This window comes from Salmo trutta, chromosome 38 (assembly GCF_901001165.1).
Source record: "Salmo trutta chromosome 38, fSalTru1.1, whole genome shotgun sequence".
Lineage (NCBI taxonomy): Eukaryota > Metazoa > Chordata > Actinopteri > Salmoniformes > Salmonidae > Salmo > Salmo trutta.
The window spans coordinates 5,866,509-5,890,457 of NC_042994.1; the positions used below are offsets into that span (position 1 = coordinate 5,866,509).

The window sequence follows — 23,949 nt, forward strand, 5'->3', positions numbered from 1 at the left end:
GTGACAAAGAAAGAGATATTTTGTAGAAGAGGAACACCTAAGTATACAGAAGGCTAAATACACAGTAATCCCTATTCCATAAAGACATCTTCTGACCATTGTAAATAGCAGCACCTGTTTTGTCGTCTACGTGAGAGGATTGTATATTAGGGTTTCTTTGTTTGTAGATACTGTACATCCGGTAGACCAGTTCCTCTAAGTGGAACATAGTAGGCTACTCTCAGAATGGCAGTGAAATGATTATTTCAGCCTTATACTGCACACTATTCATTTCCCCCTCAAGTAACAGACCTTAAAGCAGCTGTCAGCAGTAGAAACAATAACAAAGCTCTTTCCTCGCCCGTTTCTGTAAAAAGCTGAGGGATGGGTCTGGAGAAATGCAACCACTCTCAAATTCATTGACATAGCTTTGGATGCAAGGACTGACCATGCAAGATATCAAAATGATAGTTTTAATCATGTTTTGGGTGCTGATGGGGTACGACAGTTGAACTAAGCTCATGAGGCATTTACAAGTTAGGCTATATTCTTCAAGAATCAATTGGTACATATTACTTTATAAGTCAAATAAATAGGTGTAGCAGCTGCTGATTTCCATTTTAATTGTTCTTAAAATAAAGAAATGAAATAACATTCCAAGAACAACAAAATAGCCTAACCAATAAAACACCGTAGAATAATATTCTGTGATATTGTTGATAGTTTTGACAGTGCATGCTTATTTTTAATGGGACCTGTCTTTGGTTATCTATTCATCAACATATTCCTGCTTCCTTCCATCAATAAACAAAGTGTTATTCATCTATACTGAACAAAAATATTAACGCAACATGTAAAGTGTTGGTCCCATGTTTCATGAGCTGAAATAAAAGATCCCAGAATTTTTCCATAGGCACAAAAAAACCTTATTTCGTTCTAATTTTCTGCACACATTTGTTTACATCCCTGTTAGTGAGCATTTCTCCTTTGACAAGATAATCCATCCACCTGACAGGTGTGGCATATCAAGAAGCTGATTAAACAGCATGATCATTACACAGGTGCACCTTGTGCTGGGGACAATACTCGGCCACTCTTAAATGTGCAGTTTTGTCACACAACACAATGCCACAGATGTCTACATTTTGAGGGAGCGCGCAATTGGCATGCTGAGCTGTTGCCAGATAGTTTAATGTTAATTTCTCTACCATAAACCGCCTCCAACATCATTTTAGATAATTTGGCAGTACCTCCGACCAGCCTCACAACCGCAGACCATGTGTAACCACGCCAGCCCAGGACCTCCACATCCGGCTTCTTGACCTGCGGGATCATCTGAGACCAGCCACCCGGACAGCTGATGAAATTTAGGAGTATTTCTGTCTGTAATCATGCCCCTTTGTGGGGGAAACTAATTCTGATTGGCTGGGCCTGGTTCTACAGCACTTCTGCCCAGTCATGTGAAATCCATAGATTAGGGCCTAATGAATGTATTTACATTTACTGATTTCCTTATATGAACTGTAACTCAGTAAAATCGTTGAAATTGTTGCATGTTGCGTTTACATTTTTGTTCAGTATAGATTTCGTTTAGAATAGCCTGCCAAAAAAATATAAATAAAACTCGATCCTAAGCCACTGGTGAACTGTAGCCTAAATGTCGCTACACCCGGAACGAGACGACAGGCTTAATAGCCCATAATAATAAGTGATAAACTCACCCGTCCATCGCACTTCCACCGTTGTCCAAGATCGGGTATCTCGAGTCCTTACCACATAGAGGAACCATGTTTTCATTAAAAATATATCAGCGAGAAACGCCCCCCAATTCATTTCTCTTTCGCGGGTTGCATGGTTTAGGTAGGGACGTTCCAAGGATCCCGGATAGCACTGATCCGAAAGCTCTAGGATGAACCAATCGGATGAACCAACGTTCGTGTCATCTCCCGATGATTCTGAACTGCAACCTCTCACTTCTCCCATCCCAATCCCGAAGAAAGAGCACGCCCTCCATCACTTCTAGCTCACACGCTCCTGTAGAAAATGCATAAAACCAAAAGGCTCAGTGGACTTCTTCTTCAAGCTTATTTTCCACTGAACAAGAGTGAGGAAAGTTAAATGATGTCCAACAACGACGTGTGTAGAGGCTAAATGACAGTCGGTTTGAAGTTACTGTACAACTCCATATAATGACCATTGTACAAGGTTGCTAAGGGGAATGGTAGCTGTGCCACTTACCTTGGCCCAGAGTGTGTCAACTTGTGCTCTCTCTGCCTGCCTCGCTCTCTCTCACACACACACAGACACGGCTAATGGCTCCATAATCGTCCGAGGCAGACCATTTGGTAATCAGGCGACTGCGGCAAGGCAAAGACCAATATTTGTAATTTACCTCGAAAGATAGTAGGCTATCTTTGTATTCTGGAGTTCGGTGGTTTGCATTTGGTCAGGATCAACACACGCACGCACGCACACAGCATTAGCAGAGGAATACTACTGGTCGTGTGTGTGTGTGTGTGTGTGTGTTGGTCCAGACAGACTGTGACTCCAGGGTCATAGACATTGTGCCAGGCATACAGAGTGTGAGTCAGGGAGGAGACATCACCATAGCACCAGGAGTCGGAACACACACACACACTCTCATTTATAAAACGGGCTAGATGAGTAGACACGTCTGCTTTTCTTTGCCAACCCGATAACTATGTCTGCCTCCCAAATGGCACCCTATTCCCTACATAGTGCACTACATTTGACCACAATGGGCTATTTACAGTATATAGTAGTGCACTATGTTCAACGTCTAGTTGTGATTTACATTTGGTTGAGTTGTCAACTAACGTGAATTCAACATGAAATCAAAACATTTCACCATGCCATTGGATTTAGGATAAATGTTGCGTAAAAAAATACGAAATGCCCTTCCCTTGATGACTTGCTAATCCAATCAGTTTTCCACTTTGATTCAACGTTATCACATTGATTGTTTTGGTTGAAATGGTATGGAAACAATGTTGATTCAACCAGCTTTTTCCCATTTGGTGGTGTCAAGTGTAAATTAGATGGAGAGAACTTCAGGAAGAGGGGGAGAAGGGTAGGAGAGACGAGGGGGAGGAGGGTGGGAGAGAGACAGAACTAGTAGAGAGAGAGGGATAGAGAGAGAGAGAGAGAGAAAGATGGAGATAGGAGTGTGTGTGTGAGAGTGAGTGAGACAAAGACGAGAGAGGGAGACAGAGTGAGAGAGAAAGAGAGAAACGAGAGATGGCAGTGTGTGTAGGAGAGAGAGAGAGGGACAGGAGAGAGGGAGACAGAGTGAGAGAGAAAGAGAGAAACGAGAGATGGCAGTGTGTGTAGGAGAGAGAGAGAGGGACAGGAGAGAGGGAGACAGAGTGAGAGAGAAAGAGAGAAACGAGAGATGGCAGTGTGTGTAGGAGAGAGAGAGAGGGACAGGAGAGAGGGAGACAGAGTGAGAGAGAAAGAGAGAAACGGGAGAGAGGGAGAGAGGACAGTGTGTGTAGGAGAGAGAGAAGCAGGTGCATCACTAATGTCTTTTAAAAAGGTTACAGCATGGCACTCCTCTTTTCTAATGGGGCGCCGACTGTGCTTGAGAGGCAATTTCCGAAGAAGATGATGGGGCTACGAGTGAGTGCTGGGAGTTCTCAGCGTGTGTGTGTGTAACTTGGCGTGTGATAGAGAGAGAAAATGTGTGTAGAACTGCCAGCTTGCATCTGTCTGCATATTTTGAAGAATTATTGTAGCCTATCAATTCATTTATTTGAAAAATGCTGTACATAATATCATCCGGCTGTTCCAAACACCCATTCTCAGCATTTTGTCAAATATCACATTTCCAAATTGAGTCTAAATTCATCAAAACAAGTACTACTCTCAATACAGAAAGGAACGCTTAATAACCCAAATCAGCTTTTTTATTATCAAACTGTGACACGTGCATTTTCCTCTCAATAAATGACAAGTGAGGTAAATGTCGCCACCATGTGGCTGAAGAACACACAGTTTGAGATGGACTGTTCCATGAGATCGAATGATTTGTTTGGAACCAATTTGTCCAATATAAACAGCAACATTCGCTCACATATTTTATTTGAAGAGAAAATGTGCCGTTATTTCTTTAAAGCGGCAAACTGTGATTGCTACATCCATTTTTGTACTTTTAAAATAAGAATATGCACCAATTCATTCTTGAAGAATATAACTTTATTAATAATGCCTCACGAGCTTAGTTCAATTTTCAAACCCCACCAGAACCAAAAATATAAGCTTGTTTTATTCCTTTATTTGTAAAAAAAATAAAAAAATAAAATAAAATATGCAATTGTTAACAAACACTGCAGCGTAGCCTAGTAGTTAGAGCATTGGACTAGTAACTGAGAGGTTGCAAGTTCGAATCCCCGAGCTGACAAAGTACAAATCTGTCGTTCTGCCCCTGAACAAGGCAGTTACCACTGTTCCTAGGCCGTTATTGAAAATAAGAATTTGTTGTTAACTGACTTGCCTTGTTAAATAAAGGTAAAAAAACATGCTTAAAACTATCAGTTTGAGCTCATGGAATTTGAGAGTGAGTTCATTTCTCCATTCCTCAGCTATTTACCAAAATACTGTCGGGGAGTTCGCTTTGTTGTTGTTGGAACTGCAGATACACCTCTCTTTCAGGGAGAAAGATGTTCATACAACACTAGGTGAAGCATTGCACCATACTGGATTGCTTTTCTCAGAGTCCTTATATTTCTTTTTGCTAAATTCTACTAGGAATCTCCATGAGTTAGAGTGGAATCATTCTAGAAATGATACCATATAAACATGTAATTGTTGAGAAGAATAAGTTTTCTTCCAACCAGAGCTTCCAACAGCGCGGTGAAAATAACGAGAGCTTGTCAACCTTGGTATAGCAATAGGCATTTATTTTTCTGACAAATCTATACAAAATAGAGGATACATCCTAATATGAATACAACATTATGATGAGCACCGTCTTCATGGAGACGGCTTTGTAAGGGGTTCTCAGCGAGTCCTCAGAATGCCCGAGAACCACTAAGTTATGATGACTGCATAGTTCTGGTAGGAGTATATGACAGCCAGGGAACCCTAAAAAAAAAGTTTGGATCACCACATTAACAGTTAGGATGTTTTTACACACACACACACACACACACACACACACACACACACACACACACACACACACACACACACACACCAGTCACTCTCTCAAGTTGAGTCAATTGTTGATCACTGACTGTACAGCCTGTGTGTTAACAATGCGTCTGTTATAGAATGTCACTTCATCTCTCTCTTTATGCTACAATCCAGCTAAAGTTAGATGTTTGCTACTCTTGCTCTTAACAGACAGTTTCAGGATGTTTGATGCTCTTGTTAGCATGACTGATATAACATACAGTATAACATAATCAAACACAACAAGAAACCTGTATATCTTTAAGAGACGATACACTCTTGTTCCAGTGTTCTAACTAGACTGGGGAGAGAATGGAGGGAGTAAAGGTGAAAGAGAGAATGAACGAGGGATCTAGATAGTGGTGAATATGGAAGAGAGGAGGTACAGTACAGATGTTGACCTGGAAAAGACGGGGTTGAAGAGAGGAGGTACAGTACAGATGTTGACCTGGAAAAGACGGGGTTGAAGAGAGGAGGAACAGTACAGATGTTGACCTGGAAAAGACGGGGTTGAAGAGAGGAGGTACAGTACAGATGTTGACCTGGAAAAGACGGGGTTGAAGAGAGGAGGTACAGTACAGATGTTGACCTGGAAAAGACGGGGTTGAAGAGAAGCCTGGACTCCCAAGTGAACATTGTTCCATTTCACTTTTGTTACAACAGATCGATAGTTGGATTTCAGGCTATTTAAGGAGAAGTATGAAAGGGGAAAGTGATGACAATGGGGATGAAGAGGAACATGAGGAAGAGGAGCAGGAAGAAGAGGGCAGCGTCTGTGTAAACGGATAGTAGAAAAACTGCCATGCTAAGTGAAAGAGTGAACCATACTGACCTCGCAGCAACATTTCGCTTCATAAATATAAAAATGATAGAAATACATCAACAAGTAAACAAACCACAAAAGTCCATTTCAATAGCGATAATGAATGACAGGTAGCCAGTCCACTTCAATAGTGATAATGAATGACAGGTAGCCAGTCCACTTCAGTAGTGATAATGAATGACAGGTAGCCAGTCCATTTCAATAGTGATAATGAATGACAGGTAGCCAGTCCACTTCAATAGTGATAATGAATGACAGGTAGCCAGTCCATTTCAATAGCGATAATGAATGACAGGTAGCCAGTCCACTTCAATAGTGATAATGAATGACAGGTAGCCAGTCCACTTCAGTAGTGATAATGAATGACAGGTAGCCAGTCCATTTCAATAGTGATAATGAATGACAGGTAGCCAGTCCACTTCAGTAGTGATAATGAATGACAGGTAGCCAGTCCATTTCAATAGCGATAATGAATGACAGGTAGCCAGTCCACTTCAATAGTGATAATGAATGACAGGTAGCCAGTCCACTTCAATAGTGATAATGAATGACAGATAGCCAGTCCACTTCAGTAGTGATAATGAATGACAGGTAGCCAGTCCATTTCAATAGTGATAATGAATGACAGGTAGCCAGTCCACTTCAGTAGTGATAATGAATGACAGGTAGCCAGTCCATTTCAATAGCGATAATGAATGACAGGTAGCCAGTCCACTTCAATAGTGATAATGAATGACAGGTAGCCAGTCCACTTCAGTAGTGATAATGAATGACAGGTAGCCAGTCCATTTCAATAGCGATAATGAATGACAGGTAGCCAGTCCACTTCAATAGGGATAATGAATGACAGGTAGCCAGTCCACTTCAGTAGTGATAATGAATGACAGGTAGCCAGTCCATTTCAATAGCGATAATGAATGACAGGTAGCCAGTCCATTTCAATAGTGATAATGAATGACAGGTAGCCAGTCCACTTCAGTAGTGATAATGAATGACAGGTAGCCATTCCACTTCAGTAGTGATAATGAATGACAGGTAGCCAGTCCACTTCAGTAGTGATAATGAATGACAGATAGCCAGTCCACTTCAATAGTGATAATGAATGTATATTTAAAGAAATATATCAAATGTATATTCCAGAATGTAGGAAAGTTATTGGGTGTTAGTAACTGGGCTGTTGCATCGTGACGTCTTGAGGGTTGTTTGAGCTATTCATGTCTGTTTGGTAACATTTTATCCACCTGTATAATAACAGTAATGTAATCATATGTTGTTACAGTATATCCAGTTGAATGTTACTCCTTGTCAGATGACGGAAAACAACATCACATTAGCATAGTGTGAAGCTACAGCAGAGACTAGAATTGAACTAAACTAAATATCCCCCAAAACACAAAATACACAACATATACTTAATCATATATAAGCATATACGCCTCTGGTAGTTAAACTGAGCCATCATCATCATCTGCAGAAGTACATCCTCTTTCACCACATAAAAATATTTAAAAATCTTCTTAACTGTTCTTATTCCTTTGTCCTGGTTATTTTTCCTGAGTTTTACAAACAGCTCCTTTGATTCCATCCTTCAGTCACTGAGGACTTACAGTACCAGTCAAAAGCTTGGACACACCTACTCATTCAAGGGTTTTTCTTTCTTTTGACTAGTTTCTACATTGTAGAATAATAGTGAAGACATCAAAACTGTGGAATAACATATGGAATCATGTAGTAACCAACAAAGTGTTAAACAAATCAAAATATATTTTATATTTGAGATTCTTCAAAGTAGCCACCCTTTGCCTTGATGACAGCTTTGCACACTTTCGACATTCTCTCAACCAGCTTCATGAGGTAGTCACCTGGAATGCATTTCAATTAACAGGTGTGTCTTCTTAAAAGTTAATTTCTGGAATTTCTTTCCTTCTTAATGCGTTTGAGGTGAATCAGTTGTGTTGTGACAAGGTAGTGGGGGTATACAGAAGATAGCCCTATTTGGTAAAAGACCAAGTCCATATTATAGCAAGAACAGCTCAAATAAGCAAAGAGAAACGACAGTCCATCATTACTTTAAGACATGAAGGTCAGTCAATACGGAACATTTCGAGAACTTTGAAAGTTTCTTCAAGTGCAGTTGCAAAAACCATCAAGCGCTGTGATGAAACTTGCTCTCATGAGGACCGCCACAGTAAAGGAAAACCAGGAGTTACCTCTGCTGCAGAGGATAAGTTCATTACCAGCTTCAGAAATTGCAGCCCAAGTAAATGCTTCACAGAGTTCAAGTAACAGACACATCTCAACATCAACTGTTCAGAGGAGACTGCATGAATCAGGCCTTCATGGTTGAATTGCTGCAAAGAAACCACTACTAAAGGACACCAATAAGAAGAAGAGACTGACTTGGGCCAAGAAATATGAGCAATGGACATAAGACCGGTGGAAATCTGTCCTTTGGTCTGATGAGTCCAAATTTGAGATTTTTGGTTCCAACCGCCGTGTCTTTGTGAAACACACACACTTAACCAGCATGGCTACCACAGCATTCTGTAGCAATACGCCATTGCTGATTTTCAACAGGACAATGACCCAACACACCTCCAGGCTGTGTAAGGCCTATTTGACCAAGAAGGAGATGGTTTGGGATGAGTTGGACCGCAGAGTGAAGGGAAAAGCAGCCAACAAGTGCTCAGCGTATGTGGGAACTCCTTCAAGATTGTTGGAAAATAATTCCAGGTGAAGCTGGTTGAGAGAATGCCAAGAGTGTGCAAAGCTGCCATCAAGGTAAATGGTGGCTACTTTGAAGAATCTGAAATATAAAATATATTTTGATTTGTTTAAAACTTTTTTGGTTACTACATGATTCCATATGTGTTATTTTATAGTTTTGATGTCTTCACTATTATTCTACAGTGTAGAAAATATTAAAAATAAAGAAAAACCCTGGAATGAGTAGGTGTGTCCAAACTTTTGACTGGTACTGTATATTAATCTCATCTTTCCACTGTGTTTTTAAAAATGTTATCCACCGTGCCCCTCTTTCTGTGTCGTTCAACCACTGTTTAGTGTTCTCTGTCTGTACATGAAAGTAGAGTAGTAGAAGAAGAAAAGGAGGAGGCCCAAAAGGAGAAGTGGAGACAAAACAATATAACTGTGACAAAGGGAAAGGTACTGTAATTGCTTCCACAGCTCTTAGTTGTCTTGGCTTTGGTGAGCTTGTATTTGTACACCACTGGGTCATCTTGGGAAAAAATCAAGAGTAGAAGCAAAAAACTACTTTTGATGAACAAGGTCGAGACAGACAGAGGGAAAGGACGCCATATCCGATCAAATCCGTTTAGCCCGCAGAGGACTTAGCCGGTTACCATGGCCATGGCCTGGGTCGTCTCCATGGTGATGGAGACTAACCACAGATCTAGGATCAGACTCCCCTTACCCCCAACCCTAACCATACAAGGATGACAAGATATTTGACCATGTATTAATGGTTAGGGTAAACTTCTACCTACTTCAGGGTCGTATTCATTACTGCACACCGTAGCAAAATGTTTTGCAAGGAAAACGAAAACAAGCCTTTCTTATTGGACGAGTCCAGGTAGTCCCTCCCAGGTAAGGTTGTTTTGAGGTTGGATTTGGGTGATTTAGGTTCTAGGTTCCATGTTCTAGACCTGGGTGGAGAATGAGCGTCGGAGAGGGGGCCGCCCCTCAGGGTGGGCGGGGCAGGGGGCGTGGTACTCGGAGATGGAGGGCAGGTCTAGACTTCGCTGGAGATGAAGCGCCGCGAGGGGAGGAGCACATCGGGAGGGGCGGGGCACAGGTATGGCTGATGGTCATGTGATCTCAGTGTACGGTAGTCTTGGAACCTGGGGGAGGGGAGAGAGAAGAAGAAAACAAGATTAGGAGGCAAGAAGGATAGGAATGTGTTAAAGAATTAGAAGTACAGGGTGACAGAGGGAAATAATACAAATGGGATTGGGAGATTTAAAGAGGTATAGGTCTGTGTTGGGAGGGGGTGGGACAAGGTTTAGACAGATCGGGTTTCATAAAGATGGAAAAGGGGAGGATATCATTATTGAACAGTATAATCTATTTAAACTTGATTTAACCAGGTTAATCATAAGGGATATGAGGGTTAACCAGGTGAATCATAAGGGATATGAGGGTTAACCAGGTTAATCATAAGGGATATGAGGGTTAACCAGGTTAATCATAAGGGATATGAGGGTTAACCAGGTTAATCATAAGGGATATGAGGGTTAACCAGGTTAATCATAAGGGATATGAGGGTTAACCAGGTTAATCATAAGGGATATGAGGGTTAACCAGGTTAATCATAAGGGATATGAGGGTTAACCAGGTTAATCATAAGGGATATGAGGGTTAACCAGGTTAATCATAAGGATATGAGGGTTAACCAGGTTAATAAAAGGATATGAGGGTTAACCAGGTTAATCATAAGGGATATGAGGGTTAACCAGGTTAATCATAAGTGATATGAGGGTTAACCAAGCGAGAACACATGTAGCAACCAAACCAATATACTAAAGAGACCCATAAAAAAAAGACCCTTCTTGTAAGAATGAATATGAACGAATGAATTCACTGAATTCACATTCATATTTAAATTCATATTTACAAGAGATTTGAGGACGGCTCATTTTATGAGAACACTATCCCATGTGACCCCCCAGCCCTTACCTGAGGGCAACTTAACTTTTCAAGTGGACTCTCCACGCGAGGTAGGGTGGACAGCGGCATGCCGTGGGGGGGCTGAGGGCGCTGGGGGGCCAGCGGGGGCAGGGCTGACGCCGTCTGCTGGAAGTTGTTGATCACACATGTCACCTGGTAGAGAGAGGTGGAGATTGAAAGAGGGATGGAAAGAGAGACAGAGAGAGAGAATGAGAGTGATAGATGGAGAGAGAAGGGGTAGGGAGAGAAGGAAAGAGAGAGTAGGAGAGAGAGAGAGAGAGAGACTGTAAAAATGTGCTTCCGAAGACAAGTTATTTAAAGTGATGTAAATTGAAACATTGCAGCTCTAACTTGAAACTGAATGGGTAATGCACAAAATCCCAATGCCCCCATCCTCCACTTCCACCCTCCTACTTGCACCCCCATCCTCACCATTACCCCTACCCCATCTCCCCATCTAGCCCTCATCCCCACCTCTACACCCACCATTACCCCTACCCCATCTCCCCATCTAGCCCTCATCCCCACCTCTACACCCACCATTACCCCTACCCCATCTCCCCATCTAGCCCTCATCCCCACCTCTACACCCACCATTACCCCTACCCCATCTCCCCATCTAGCCCTCATCCCCACCTCTACTCCCACCATTACCCCTACCCCATCTCCCCATCTAGCCCTCATCCCCACCTCTACACCCACCATTACCCCTACCCCATCTCCCCATCTAGCCCTCATCCCCACCTCTACTCCCACCATTACCCCTACCCCATCTCCCCATCTAGCCCTCATCCCCACCTCTACACCCACCATTACCCCTACCCCATCTCCCCATCTAGCCCTCATCCCCACCTCTACTCCCACCATTACCCCTACCCCATCTCCCCATCTAGCCCTCATCCCCACCTCTACTCCCACCATTACCCCTACCCCATCTCCCCATCTAGCCCTCATCCCCACCTCTACACCCACCATTACCCCTACCCCATCTCCCCATCTAGCCCTCATCCCCACCTCTACACCCACCATTACCCCTACCCCATCTCCCCATCTAGCCCTCATCCCCACCTCTACACCCACCATTACCCCTACCCCATCTCCCCATCTAGCCCTCATCCCCACCTCTACACCCACCATTACCCCTACCCCATCTCCCCCTCTAGCCCTCATCCCCACCTCTACACCCACCATTACCCCTACCCCATCTCCCCATCTAGCCCTCATCCCCACCTCTACACCCACCATTACCCCTACCCCATCTCCCCATCTAGCCCTCATCCCCACCTCTACTCCCCCAGTCCCCTCACTAGGAAGACATCGATGGCCCCTCCAGTCAGGTATCCAACCAGGACGTTACCCACCCCTACCCACCACCCCTACCCCCTACCCACCACCCCTACCCCCTACCCACCACCCCTACCCCTACCCACCACCCCTACCCACCACCCACCACCCCTACTCCCTACCCACCACCCCTACCCCCTACCCACCAGCCCTACCCACCACCCCTACCCCCTACCCACCACCTCTACCCCCTACCCACCACCCCTACCCCCTATCCACCACCCCTACCCACCAGCCCTACCCACCACCCCTACCCCCTACCCACCACCTCTACCCCCTACCCACCACCCCTACACACCACCCCTACCCACCACCCCTACCCCCTACCCACCACCTCTACCCCCTACCCACCACCCCTACACATCACCCCTACACACCACCCCTACACATCACCCCTACCCACCACCCCTACCCCCTACCCGCCCCCCTACCCTCCACCCCTACCCACCACCCCTATCCCCTACCCACCACCTCTACCCCCTACCCACCACCCCTACCCCCTACCCACCACCCCTACCCACCACCCCTACCCCCTACCCGCCCCCCTACCCTCCACCCCTACCCACCACCCCTACCCCCTACCCACCACCTCTACCCCCTACCCTCCACCCCTACCCACCACCCCTACCCCCTACCCACCACCTCCACCCTTACCCTCCACCCCTACACTCCACCACTACCCGCCACCCCTACCCACCGCCCCTACCCACCACCCCAACCCTCCATCCCTACCCTCCACCCCTACCCACCACCCCTACCCTCCACCCCTACACGCCACCCCTACCCACCCCTCCTACCCGCCACACCTACCCTCCATCCCTACCCTCCACCCCTACCCACCACACCTACCCTCACCCCTACCCTCCCTCCCTACCTGCCCTCCTACCCTCCACACCTACCCTCCACACCTACCCTCCACCCCTAACCCTCCACCCCTACCCGCCCTCCTACCCTCCACCCCTACCCTCCATCCCTACCCACCACACCTACCCTCCACCCCTACCCTCCACACCTACCCTCCCCCCCTACCCACCACACCTACCCTCCACCCCTACCCGCCACCCCTACCCACCACCCCTACCCCCACTTCTACCACCTCCCCATCCCCTACTCCCCAGTCCCCTCACCAGGAAGGCAGCGATGGCCCCTCCAGTCAGGTATCCAGCCAGGATGTCACCCCAATGGTTCCTGTACTCCGTGACCCTCACCACCCCCACCAGCACAGCCAGGGACAGGAGGGTCAGACACAGGGTGGGCTTGGTCAGCCGGGTGCCCTTTGTACGGAACACCAGCGTCACGTACATCTGAAACACACACAGAAAGGAATAGTTCATTTAAAAGTTACTCTGCAGACACACACACAGAGGTGGAGGTTAAGATGCAAGCAGAGATATAAAGTCTAGATATACAGTACCTCCACAGAAGCGAACACAGAGCTATAAAGTCTAGATATACAGTACCTCCACAGAAGCGAACACAGAGCTATAAAGTCTAGATATACAGTACCTCCACAGAAGCGAACACAGAGCTATAAAGTCTAGATATACAGTACCTCCACAGAAGCGAACACAGAGCTATAAAGTCTAGATATACAGTACCTCCACAGAAGCGAACACAGAGCTATAAAGTCTAGATATACAGTACCTCCACAGAAACACACACAGAGCTACACATTCTAGATATACAGTACCTCCACAAAAGCCCACACAGAGCTCTGAAGTCTAGATATACAGTAACTCCACAGAAGCACAGACAGAGCTATACATTCTAGATATACCCTCTACCTCCACATAAGCACATAGAAATGTACGGAAACATACATTCACACTTCAAAACACTGATATCAGAAAACATATCTTTATTCTTCCTGGTGTCACACTTTATTCCTTCCCCTCTAACATCCCCCTAGTTCCTACCACTGTGTAGACAGCAGAGTAGATGCTGAGGGCCGCGTCCTTGGAGGGGAAGGACTTGCGTGCGGACGCCACCAGGTAGGGGTTCCCGGTGCAGGCGCGGCGCTCTGTGATGTACTGCATGGGGGACTGGCAGCCCAACACTGTGTAGTTGGGGCGGCAGGCAGACAGGAAGTGAGGGGTCTGGTTTCCTGTCACCACCTGGCCCGCGTTGGCGAAGATAGTGGTGGCGAAGAGGCCAAAGGAGTAGACGCCTGAGGGGGGGAGGAGGAGAAGGGGGGTGGAGGAGGTGGAGGGTGAGGGGAGAGGATGTGGGAGGAGAGAGAGAGGGATATGAAGAGAGGGAGAATAGAAGGAATAGACAGACAGACAGAGAGAGAGAAAGCCCTTCATTCTATGCTGAATGACAGTAGTGAGGCAGCATGCCCAATATATTGTTCAATATATTAGGACCAATATACACCAGGGTCAATATGGTCTAATGTACAGTGGGACCTATAGGCGAGGCTCACCCAGGAAGCGTACTATCCTGCGGAGGAGGGGGTTGAAGTAACAGCAGTCAGCCGTCACAATGGTCTTCTCCTGAGCCCCCTCCGCTTTCACAAAGAACGTGGTCACCTCTCCAATCAGAATCTACAGACAGACGGACAGATGGACGGATGGACAGACAGACAGGGAGAAAGGCAGAGAGGTTAGTGTAAAACACTGAAAGAGCTACGAGCAAATCCAAATCCACTCTATAGGAACGGTCTCCTGTATTTGTTCACAGTATGCTCAGTTCTTGTATATGGCATTATTTATGGCTAGTTTATTAACAGTACAACAAATGGAAATATTCCATTCTGTTACAACTTTCCTCTGGAGAAGTAACCTGCCATTACATTACATTTTTATGGTTGTTGAATAATCAATGTTGAGTGGTGGAAACAGCAGGGCAGGACCCTGGTTTGGTGTGGAGAGGAGGTGGGTACTGGTTTAGTGTGGAGAGGAGGTAGGTATTGGTTTAGTGTGGAGAGGAGGAGGGTACTGGTTTAGTGTGGAGAGGAGGTAGGTATTGGTTTAGTGTGGAGAGGAGGTGGGTACTGGTTTAGCATGGAGAGGAGGTAGGTATTGGTTTAGTGTGGAGAGGAGGTGGGTACTGGTTTAGCGTGGAGAGGAGGTGGGTACTGGTTTGGTGTGGAGAGGAGGTGGGTACTGGTTTAGTGTGGAGAGGAGGAGGGTACTGGTTTAGCGTGGAGAGGAGGTGGGTACTGGTTTAGTGTGGAGAGGAGGAGGGTACTGGTTTAGTGTGGAGAGGAGGTGGGTACTGGTTTAGTGTGGAGAGGAGGAGGGTACTGGTTTAGCGTGGAGAGGAGGTGGGTACTGGTTTAGTGTGGAGAGGAGGAGGGTACTGGTTTAGTGTGGAGAGGAGGTGGGTACTGGTTTAGTGTGGAGAGGAGGTGGGTACTGGTTTAGTGTGGAGAGGAGGAGGGTACTGGTTTAGCGTGGAGAGGAGGGGGGGTACTGGTTTAGTGTGGAGAGGAGGAGGGTACTGGTTTAGTGTGGAGAGGAGGTGGGTACTGGTTTAGTGTGGAGAGGAGGTGGGTACTGGTTTAGTGTGGAGAGGAGGTGGGTACTGGTTTAGTGTGGAGAGGAGGTGGGTACTGGTTTAGCGTGGAGAGGAGAGGAGGTGGGTACTGGTTTAGTGTGGAGAGGAGGTGGGTACTGGTTTAGCGTGGAGAGGAGAGGAGGTGGGCACTGGTTTAGTGTGGAGAGGAGGTGGGTACTGGTTTAGCGTGGAGAGGAGAGGAGGTGGGTACTGGTTTAGCGTGGAGAGGAGAGGAGGTGGGTACTGGTTTAGCGTGGAGAGGAGAGGAGGTGGGTACTGGTTTAGTGTGGAGAGGAGGTGGGTACTGGTTTAGCGTGGAGAGGAGGTGGGTACTGGTCTAGTGTGGAGAGGAGGTGAGTACTACTACATAGAGACATAACTACTGTTAGAGATATAACTACTGCTTAGAGATATAAATACTGTATAGAGATATAACTACTGTTAGAGATATAACTACTGCATAGAGATATAACTACTGCATAGAGATATAACTACTGCATAGAGATATAACTACTGCATAGAGATATAACTACTGCATAGAAATACACTATAACTACTGCATAGAGATATAACTACTGTACAGAGATATAACTACTGCATAGATATACACTATAACTACTGTATAGAGATATAGCTACTGCATAGAGATATAGTATAGAGATATAACTACTGCATAGAGATATAACTACTGTTAGAGATATAACTACTGCATAGAGATATAACTACTGTATAGAGATATAACTACTGCATAGAGATATAGCTACTGTATAGAGATATAACTACTGCATAGAGATATAACTACTGTTAGAGATATAACTACTGCATAGAGATAAACTTTACCTACTGTTAGAGATAAAACTACTGCATAGAGATACACTTTAACTACTGTTAGAGATAAAACTACTGCATAGAGATACACTTGAACTACTGTATAGAGATATACCTACTGAATAGAGATATAGCAACTGCATAGAGATATAACTACTGTTAGAGATATAAATACTGTATAGAGATATAACTACTGCATAGAGATACACTTGAACTATTGTATAGGGATATACCTACTGTATAGAGATATAGCAACTGCATAGAGATATAACTACTGTTAGAGATATAACTACTGCATAGAGATAAACTTTACCTACTGTTAGAGATAAAACTACTGCATAGAGATACACTTTAACTACTGTTAGAGATAAAACTACAGCATAGAGATACACTTGAACTACTGTATAGAGATATACCTACTGAATAGAGATATAGCAACTGCATAGAGATATAACTACTGTTAGAGATATAAATACTGTATAGAGATATAACTACTGCATAGAGATACACTTGAACTACTGTATAGAGATATACCTACTGTATAGAGATATAGCAACTGCATAGAGATATAACTACTGTTAGAGATAAAACTACTGCATAGAGATAAACTTTAACTACTGTTAGAGATAAAACTACTGCATAGAGATACACTTGAACTACTGTATAGAGATATACCTACTGAATAGAGATATAGCAACTACATAGAGATATAACTACTGTTAGAGATATATCTACTGCATAGATATATAACTACTGCATAGAGATATAACTACTGTTAGAGATAAAACTACTGCATAGAGATACACTTTAACTACTGTATAGAGATATAACTACTGCATAGAGATATAACTACTGCATAGAGATATAACTACTGCATAGAGATATAACTACTGTATAGAGATATAACTACTGTATAGAGATAAAACTACTGCATAGAGATACACTTTAACTACTGTATAGAGATATAACTACTGCATAGAGATATAACTACTGTATAGAGATATAACTACTGTATAGAGATATAACTACTGCATAGAGATACACTTTAACTACTGAATATAGATATAACTACTGCATAGAGATATAACTACTGTATAGAGATATAACTACTGTATAGAGATATAACTACGGCATATAGATATAACTACTGTATAGAGATATAACTACTGTATAGAGATATAACTACGGCATATAGATATAACTACTGCATAGAGATATAACTACTGTATAGAGATATAACTACGGAATATAGATATAACTACTGCATAGAGATATAACTACTGTATAGAGATATAACTACGGAATATAGATATAACTACTGCATAGAGATATAACTACTGTATAGAGATATAACTACGGAATATAGATATAACTACTGCATAGAGATATAACTACTGTATAGAGATATAACTACGGAATATAGATATAACTACTGCATAGAGATATAACTACTGTATAGAGATATAACTACTGTATAGAGATATCTAGTTCTATTGATAGTTATTTTTACATTGGTACTGCTGCTTAACTCAGCGGACAAGATTTACCACGTGACGTGGTTGTAAACTGTTTTTCTGGCTGAGAAGACGTTATTAGCTAACCAGATTACAACCACATAGACATTTTTTTACTGGTTGCAACAACAAAAAGGGTGTAAATAACATCCTTTTATAACCAGTAAACAACCTGACCAGAAAGTCAGAAAAACGTCAGGAAAACGTTGTGACAGTACATCCAGTTTTGCCCCACTGGCATTTACAACAGCCATGGTTCAGCAGGGTTATGCCTTCCCAATAGTACCCATGTATAGTAACGACCAAAAGTAGTCTTCAACAGGTCTGTGTCCCAAATGACACCCTATTCCCTGCATAGTGCACTACTTTTGACCAGGGTCCATGGGGTTCTGGTCAAAAGTAGTGCACTATATAGGATAATAGGGTGCCATGTGGGATGCAAACGATGCCATTCGTATGCATGGTCTCTGTCCCTACGGGTGCAGAGCTCAGAAGATGACTCAACCACATCACAGGCTAACACTAATACTGTCTCCTGTCATTCCCCTTCACTCTACACAGGCCTGAGGGCCCCAGTGAGGGCTCAGATGTTAGCATACACCCCGTAGAAAAAAGGGTTCCAAAAGGGTTCTTCGGCTATCCCCATAGGATCATATTTTTGGATTCCAGGTAGAACGCCTTTCCACAGAGGGTTCTACATGGAACCAAAATAATTCTACCTGGAACCAAAAAGGGTTCTACTGTTGGGACAGCCGCAGAAACACTTTTGGAACCATTTTTTCTAAGATTGAAAGTACGTACGTACGTACGTACGTGTGTGTGTGTGTGTGTGTGTCTCTGTTTACCGCTCCATAGCCCGAGGAGGGCCAGGTAGTGGCAGAGATCTAGGCCTGGGTCTTCTAATCATCTGTCAGAGTGTGAGAGTCACACTTGAAGGCTTAGCTGTCGTGAATAGCAGAGGAGAAGTGAGAGGAGGAGAGGAGACGGGAGGAGAGGAGGAGGAGAGGTGTAGGGCTTTGTAGGATCCTTGATCCTTCCCTTGTGATGTCAGACTATCTGAAGTAATGTGAAAGTTGTGCAAGAGCAAGAACAATGTTTTTCAGATAGAAGGAACAGTATCTAACATCAACTTTGTTGCTCGCTTTGAGGACAATACAGTGCCACTGACAAGGCCCGCTACCAAAACCTGCGGGCTCTCCTTCACTGTAGCCAACGTGAGTAAAACATTTAAACGTGTTAACCCTCGCAAGGCTGCAGGCCCAGACGGCATCCCCGGCCGCGTCCTCAGAGCATGCGCAGACCAGCTGGCTGGTGTGTTTACGGACATATTCAATCAATCCTTATCCCAGTCTGCTGTCCCCACATGCTTCAAGAGGGCCACCATTGTTCCTGTTCCCAAGAAAGCGAAGGTAACTGAGCTAAATGACTACCGCCCCGTAGTACTCACTTCTGTCATCATGAAGTGCTTTGAGAGACTAGTCAAGGATCATATCACCTCCACCCTACCTGACACCCTAGACCCACTCCAATAGGTCCACAGACGACGCAATCGCCATCACACTGCACACTGCCCTAACCCATCTGGACAAGAGGAATACCTATGTAAGAATGCTGTTCATCGATTACATCTCAGCATTTAACACCATAGTACCCTCCAAACTCGTCATTAAGCTCGAGACCCTGGGTCACGACCCCGCCCTGTGCAACTGGGTCCTGGACTTCCTGACGGGCCGCCCCCAGGTGGTGAAGGTAGGAAACAACATCTCCACTCAGCTGATCCTCAACACTGGGGCCCCACAAGGGTGCGTTCTCAGCCCTCTCCTGTACTCCCTGTTCCCCCATGACTGCGTGGCCATGTGTAACCGATGTGAAATGGCTAGTAGTTAGCGGTGGTGCGCGCTAATAGCGTTTCAATCAGTGACGTCACTCGCTCTGAGACCTGAAGTAGGGTTTCCCCTTGCGTTGCAAGGGCCGCGGCTTTTGTGGCGCGATGGGTAACGACGCTTCGTGGGTGTCAGTTGTTGATGTGTGCAGAGGGTCCCTGGTTCGAGCACAGGTTGGGGCAAAGAGAGGGACGGAACCTACACTGTTACACATGCATGCCTCCAACTCAATCATCAAGTTTGCAGACGACACTACAGTGGTAGGCTTGATTAACAACGACGAGACGGCCTACAGGGAGGAGGTGAGGGCCCTTGGAGTGTGGTGTCAGGAAAATAACCTCACACTCAATGTCAACAAAACAAAAGAGGGAGCAGCCCCCTATCCACATCGACGGGACAGTAGTGGAGAGGGTGGAGAGTTTTAAGTTCCTCGGCGTACATATCACAGACTGAAATGGTCCACCCACACAGACAGCGTGGTGAAGAAGGCGCAGCAGCTTCTATCTCAAGGCCATGACTGTTAAACAGCCATCACTAACATTGAGTGGATGCTGCCAACATACTGACTCAACTCAAGCCCCTTTAATAATGGGAAAATTGATGTAATCAATTAATCACTAGCCACTTTATATTATATGTTTACATAACCTACATTACTCATCTCATATGTATATACTGTACTCTATACCATCTACTGCATCTTGATGTAATGTATCACTAGCCACTTTAAACAATCCCTCTTTATATGTTTTCATACCCTACATTACTCATCTCATATATATATATATATATATATACACACTGTATTCTATACCATCTACTGCATCTGGCCTACGCCGTTCAGCCATCACTCATTTATATATTTTTATGTACATTTTCGTATTCATTCCTTTACACTTGTGTGTATAAGGTTGTTGTTGTGGAATTGTTAGGTTATATTACTTGTTAGATATTACTGCATGGTCGGAACTAGAAGCACAAGCATTTCGCTACACGCATTAACACCTGCTAACCGTCTCTCTCTCTCTCTCTCTCTCTCTCTCTCGAACCAAAAAGGGTTATTCAAAGGGTTCTCCTATGGGGACAGCTGAAGAACCCTTTTAGGGTCTAGATAGCACCTTTTTTTCTAATAGTGTTCAGTATGCGGTGAGATTTAGCTATATGTAGCGTTTTAGCATCCCACACTCCTACTGCACCATGCATATTGCATGATCATCTACCCTACATCATCGGTCTCTGTCTGTCAAAGGGTCCTGTGATCATCGTAGGGGCTCAGCAGTATTCTGATCAGAGCTGTATGGAGGATCTAACAGGGGTTAGGGAGATAAAGGGCTTGTGTGTGTGTGTGTGCGCATGCGTGTGTGTGTGTGTGTGTGTGCGTGCGGAAGTGAGCGGTGAAGCAGGGATGTGCGGAAGTGAGCGGTGAAGCAGGGATGTGAGGAAGTGAGCGGTGAAGCAGGGCTGTGAGGAAGTGAGTGGTGAAGCAGGGTGTGAGGAAGTGAGCGGTGAAGCAGGGATGTGCGGAAGTGAGCGGTGAAGCAGGGATGTGAGGAAGTGAGCGGTGAAGCAGGGATGTGAGGAAGTGAGTGGTGAAGCAGGGATGTGAGGAAGTGAGTGGTGAAGCAGGGAGGTGAGGAAGTGAGCGGTGAAGCAGGGATGTGAGGAAGTGAGTGGTGAAGCAGGGTGGTGCGGAAGTGAGCGGTGAAGCAGGGATGTGAGGAAGTGAGTGGTGAAGCAGGGTGGTGCGGAAGTGAGCGGTGAAGCAGGGCTGTGAGGAAGTGAGCGGTGAAGCAGGGTGGTGCGGAAGTGAGCGGTGAAGCAGGGCAATGAGGAAGTGAGCGGTGAAGCAGGGCTGTGAGGAAGTGAGCGGTGAAGCAGGGAGGTGAGGAAGTGAGCGGTGAAGCAGGGAGGTGAGGAAGTGAGCGGTGAAGCAGGGATGTGAGGAAGTGAGTGGTGAAGCAGGGTGGTGCGGAAGTGAGCGGTGAAGCAGGGAGGTGAGGAAGTGAGCGGTGAAGCAGGGATGTGAGGAAGTGAGCGGTGAAGCAGGGAGGTGAGGAAGTGAGCAGTGAAGCAGGATGTGAGGAAGTGAGCGGTGAAGCAGGGATGTGAGGAAGTGAGCGGTGAAGCAGGGATGTGAGGAAGTGAGCGGTGAAGCAGGGATGTGAGGAAGTGAGCGGTGAAGCAGGGTGGTGCGGAAGGGAGCGGTGAAGCAGGGTGGTGAGGAAGTGAGTGGTGAAGCAGGGTGGTGCGGAAGTGAGTGGTGAAGCAGGGATGTGAGGAAGTGAGCTGTGAAGTAGGGATGTGAGGAAGTGAGTGATGAAGCAGGGCTGTGAGGAAGTGAGTGGTGAAGCAGGGATGTGAGGAAGTGAGTGGTGAAGCAGGGTGGTGCGGAAGTGAGCGGTGAAGCAGGGACTCAAACAGAGAGGAATTCTACGGGACTCAAACAGAGAGGAATCCTACGGGACTCAAACAGAGAGGAATCCTACGGGACTCAAACAGAGAGGAATCCTACGGGACTCAAACAGAGAGGAATCCTACGGGACTCAAACAGAGAGGAATCCTACGGGACTCAAACAGAGAGGAATCCTACGGGACTCAAACAGAGAGGAATCCTACGGGACTCAAACAGAGAGGAATCCTACGGGACTCAAACAGAGAGGGAAATGGAGAACAGCTATGGTGTAAAAACTTTTGTGAACACGGGGTCTATTTGTTTGGATGTGGAGTGGAGGTGATGTGTAATGTAATTGTGCTCTCTTGTGCTCCTACTCTGTTGCACTTCGAACCTTTTAATCCAAATATCGATTCCGATTCCCTACAGTGACTGGATGCCCAGTCGGAGGAAAACCCTGTAACCCCAGAATCTCACCACAGGTGCGATTATAGCGTGCCGTCAAACGTCAATACAACTCAATGGAAACCCATTAGATGAGTCGAGGCTTGAAATCGACCCAATATGTTAACCCTAATTAACAGAACCAACATCGCAACCCAACGGACTGTAATGGACTTCACACAGGCCTCATTTCTTCATCAATATTAACACACACAACACATGTTAAGTGACTGAACATTCACCACGTTTGGTTCAGTGTTAGCCTCTAGGCCCAGTGCTAGTGGTGATGGTTAGTGTTCAGTGTTAGCCTCTAGGCCTAGTGCTAGTGGTGATGGTTAGTGTTCAGTGTTAGCCTCTAGGCCTAGTGCTAGTGGTGATGGTTAGTGTTCAGTGTTAGTGGTGATGGTTAGTGTTCAGTGTTAGCCTCTAGACCTAGTGTTAGTGGTGATGGTTAGTGTTCAGTGTTAGCCTCTAGGCCTAGTGTTAGTGGTGATGGTTAGTGTTCAGTGTTAGCCTCTAGACCTAGTGTTAGTGGTGATGGTTAGTGTTCAGTGTTAGCCTCTAGGCCTAGTGCTAGTGGTGATGGTTAGTGTTCAGTGTTAGTGGTGATGGTTAGTGTTCAGTGTTAGCCTCTAGACCTAGTGTTAGTGGTGATGGTTAGTGTTCAGTGTTAGCCTCTAGGCCTAGTGTTAGTGGTGATGGTTAGTGTTCAGTGTTAGCCTCTAGGCCTAGTGTTAGTGGTGATGGTTAGTGTTCAGTGTTAGTGGTGATGGTTAGTGTTCAGTGTTAGTGGTGATGGTTAGTGTTCAGTGTTAGTGATGATGGTTAGTGTTCAGTGTTAGTGGTGATGGTTAGTGTTCAGTGTTAGTGATGATGGTTAGTGTTCAGTGTTAGCCTCTAGGCCTAGTGTTAGTGGTGATGGTTAGTGTTCAGTGTTAGCCTCTAGACCTAGTGTTAGTGGTGATGGTTAGTGTTCAGTGTTAGTGGTGATGGTTAGTGTTCAGTGTTAGTGGTGATGGTTAGTGTTCAGTGTTAGTGATGATGGTTAGTGTTCAGTGTTAGCCTCTAGGCCTAGTGTTAGTGGTGATGGTTAGTGTTCAGTGTTAGCCTCTAGACCTAGTGTTAGTGGTGATGGTTAGTGTTCAGTGTTAGCCTCTAGACCTAGTGTTAGTGGTGATGGTTAGTGTTCAGTGTTAGTGGTGATGGTTAGTGTTCAGTGTTAGTGGTGATGGTTAGTGTTCAGTGTTAGCCTCTAGACCTAGTGTTAGTGGTGATGGTTAGTGTTCAGTGTTAGCCTCTAGGCCTAGTGTTAGTGGTGATGGTTAGTGTTCAGTGTTAGCCTCTAGGCCTAGTGTTAGTGGT

General features: G+C 45.2%; 1 protein-coding gene across 4 annotated transcripts in view; it reads right to left on the reverse strand.

Moving 5' to 3' along the window:
* Positions 1 to 8,959: 8,959 nt before the first annotated feature.
* Positions 8,960 to 23,949, reverse strand: part of LOC115178417 (phospholipid phosphatase-related protein type 5) — a 51,850-nt gene continuing 36,860 nt past the window's right edge. For 3 of the 4 annotated variants that reach the window (XM_029739597.1, XM_029739598.1, XM_029739599.1), the window contains 5 exons: positions 14,451 to 14,571; positions 13,942 to 14,192; positions 13,153 to 13,329; positions 10,707 to 10,834; positions 8,960 to 9,855 (listed from right to left, as the gene is read on the reverse strand). In XM_029739597.1, the coding sequence (XP_029595457.1) occupies positions 9,747 to 9,855; positions 10,707 to 10,834; positions 13,153 to 13,329; positions 13,942 to 14,192; positions 14,451 to 14,571 (786 nt within the window). In that variant the 3' untranslated portion in view covers positions 8,960 to 9,746. Of the gene's footprint in view, positions 9,856 to 10,690; positions 10,835 to 13,152; positions 13,330 to 13,941; positions 14,193 to 14,450; positions 14,572 to 23,949 lie in introns of all 4 variants that reach the window. The other variant, XM_029739600.1, reaches the window with a different exon arrangement.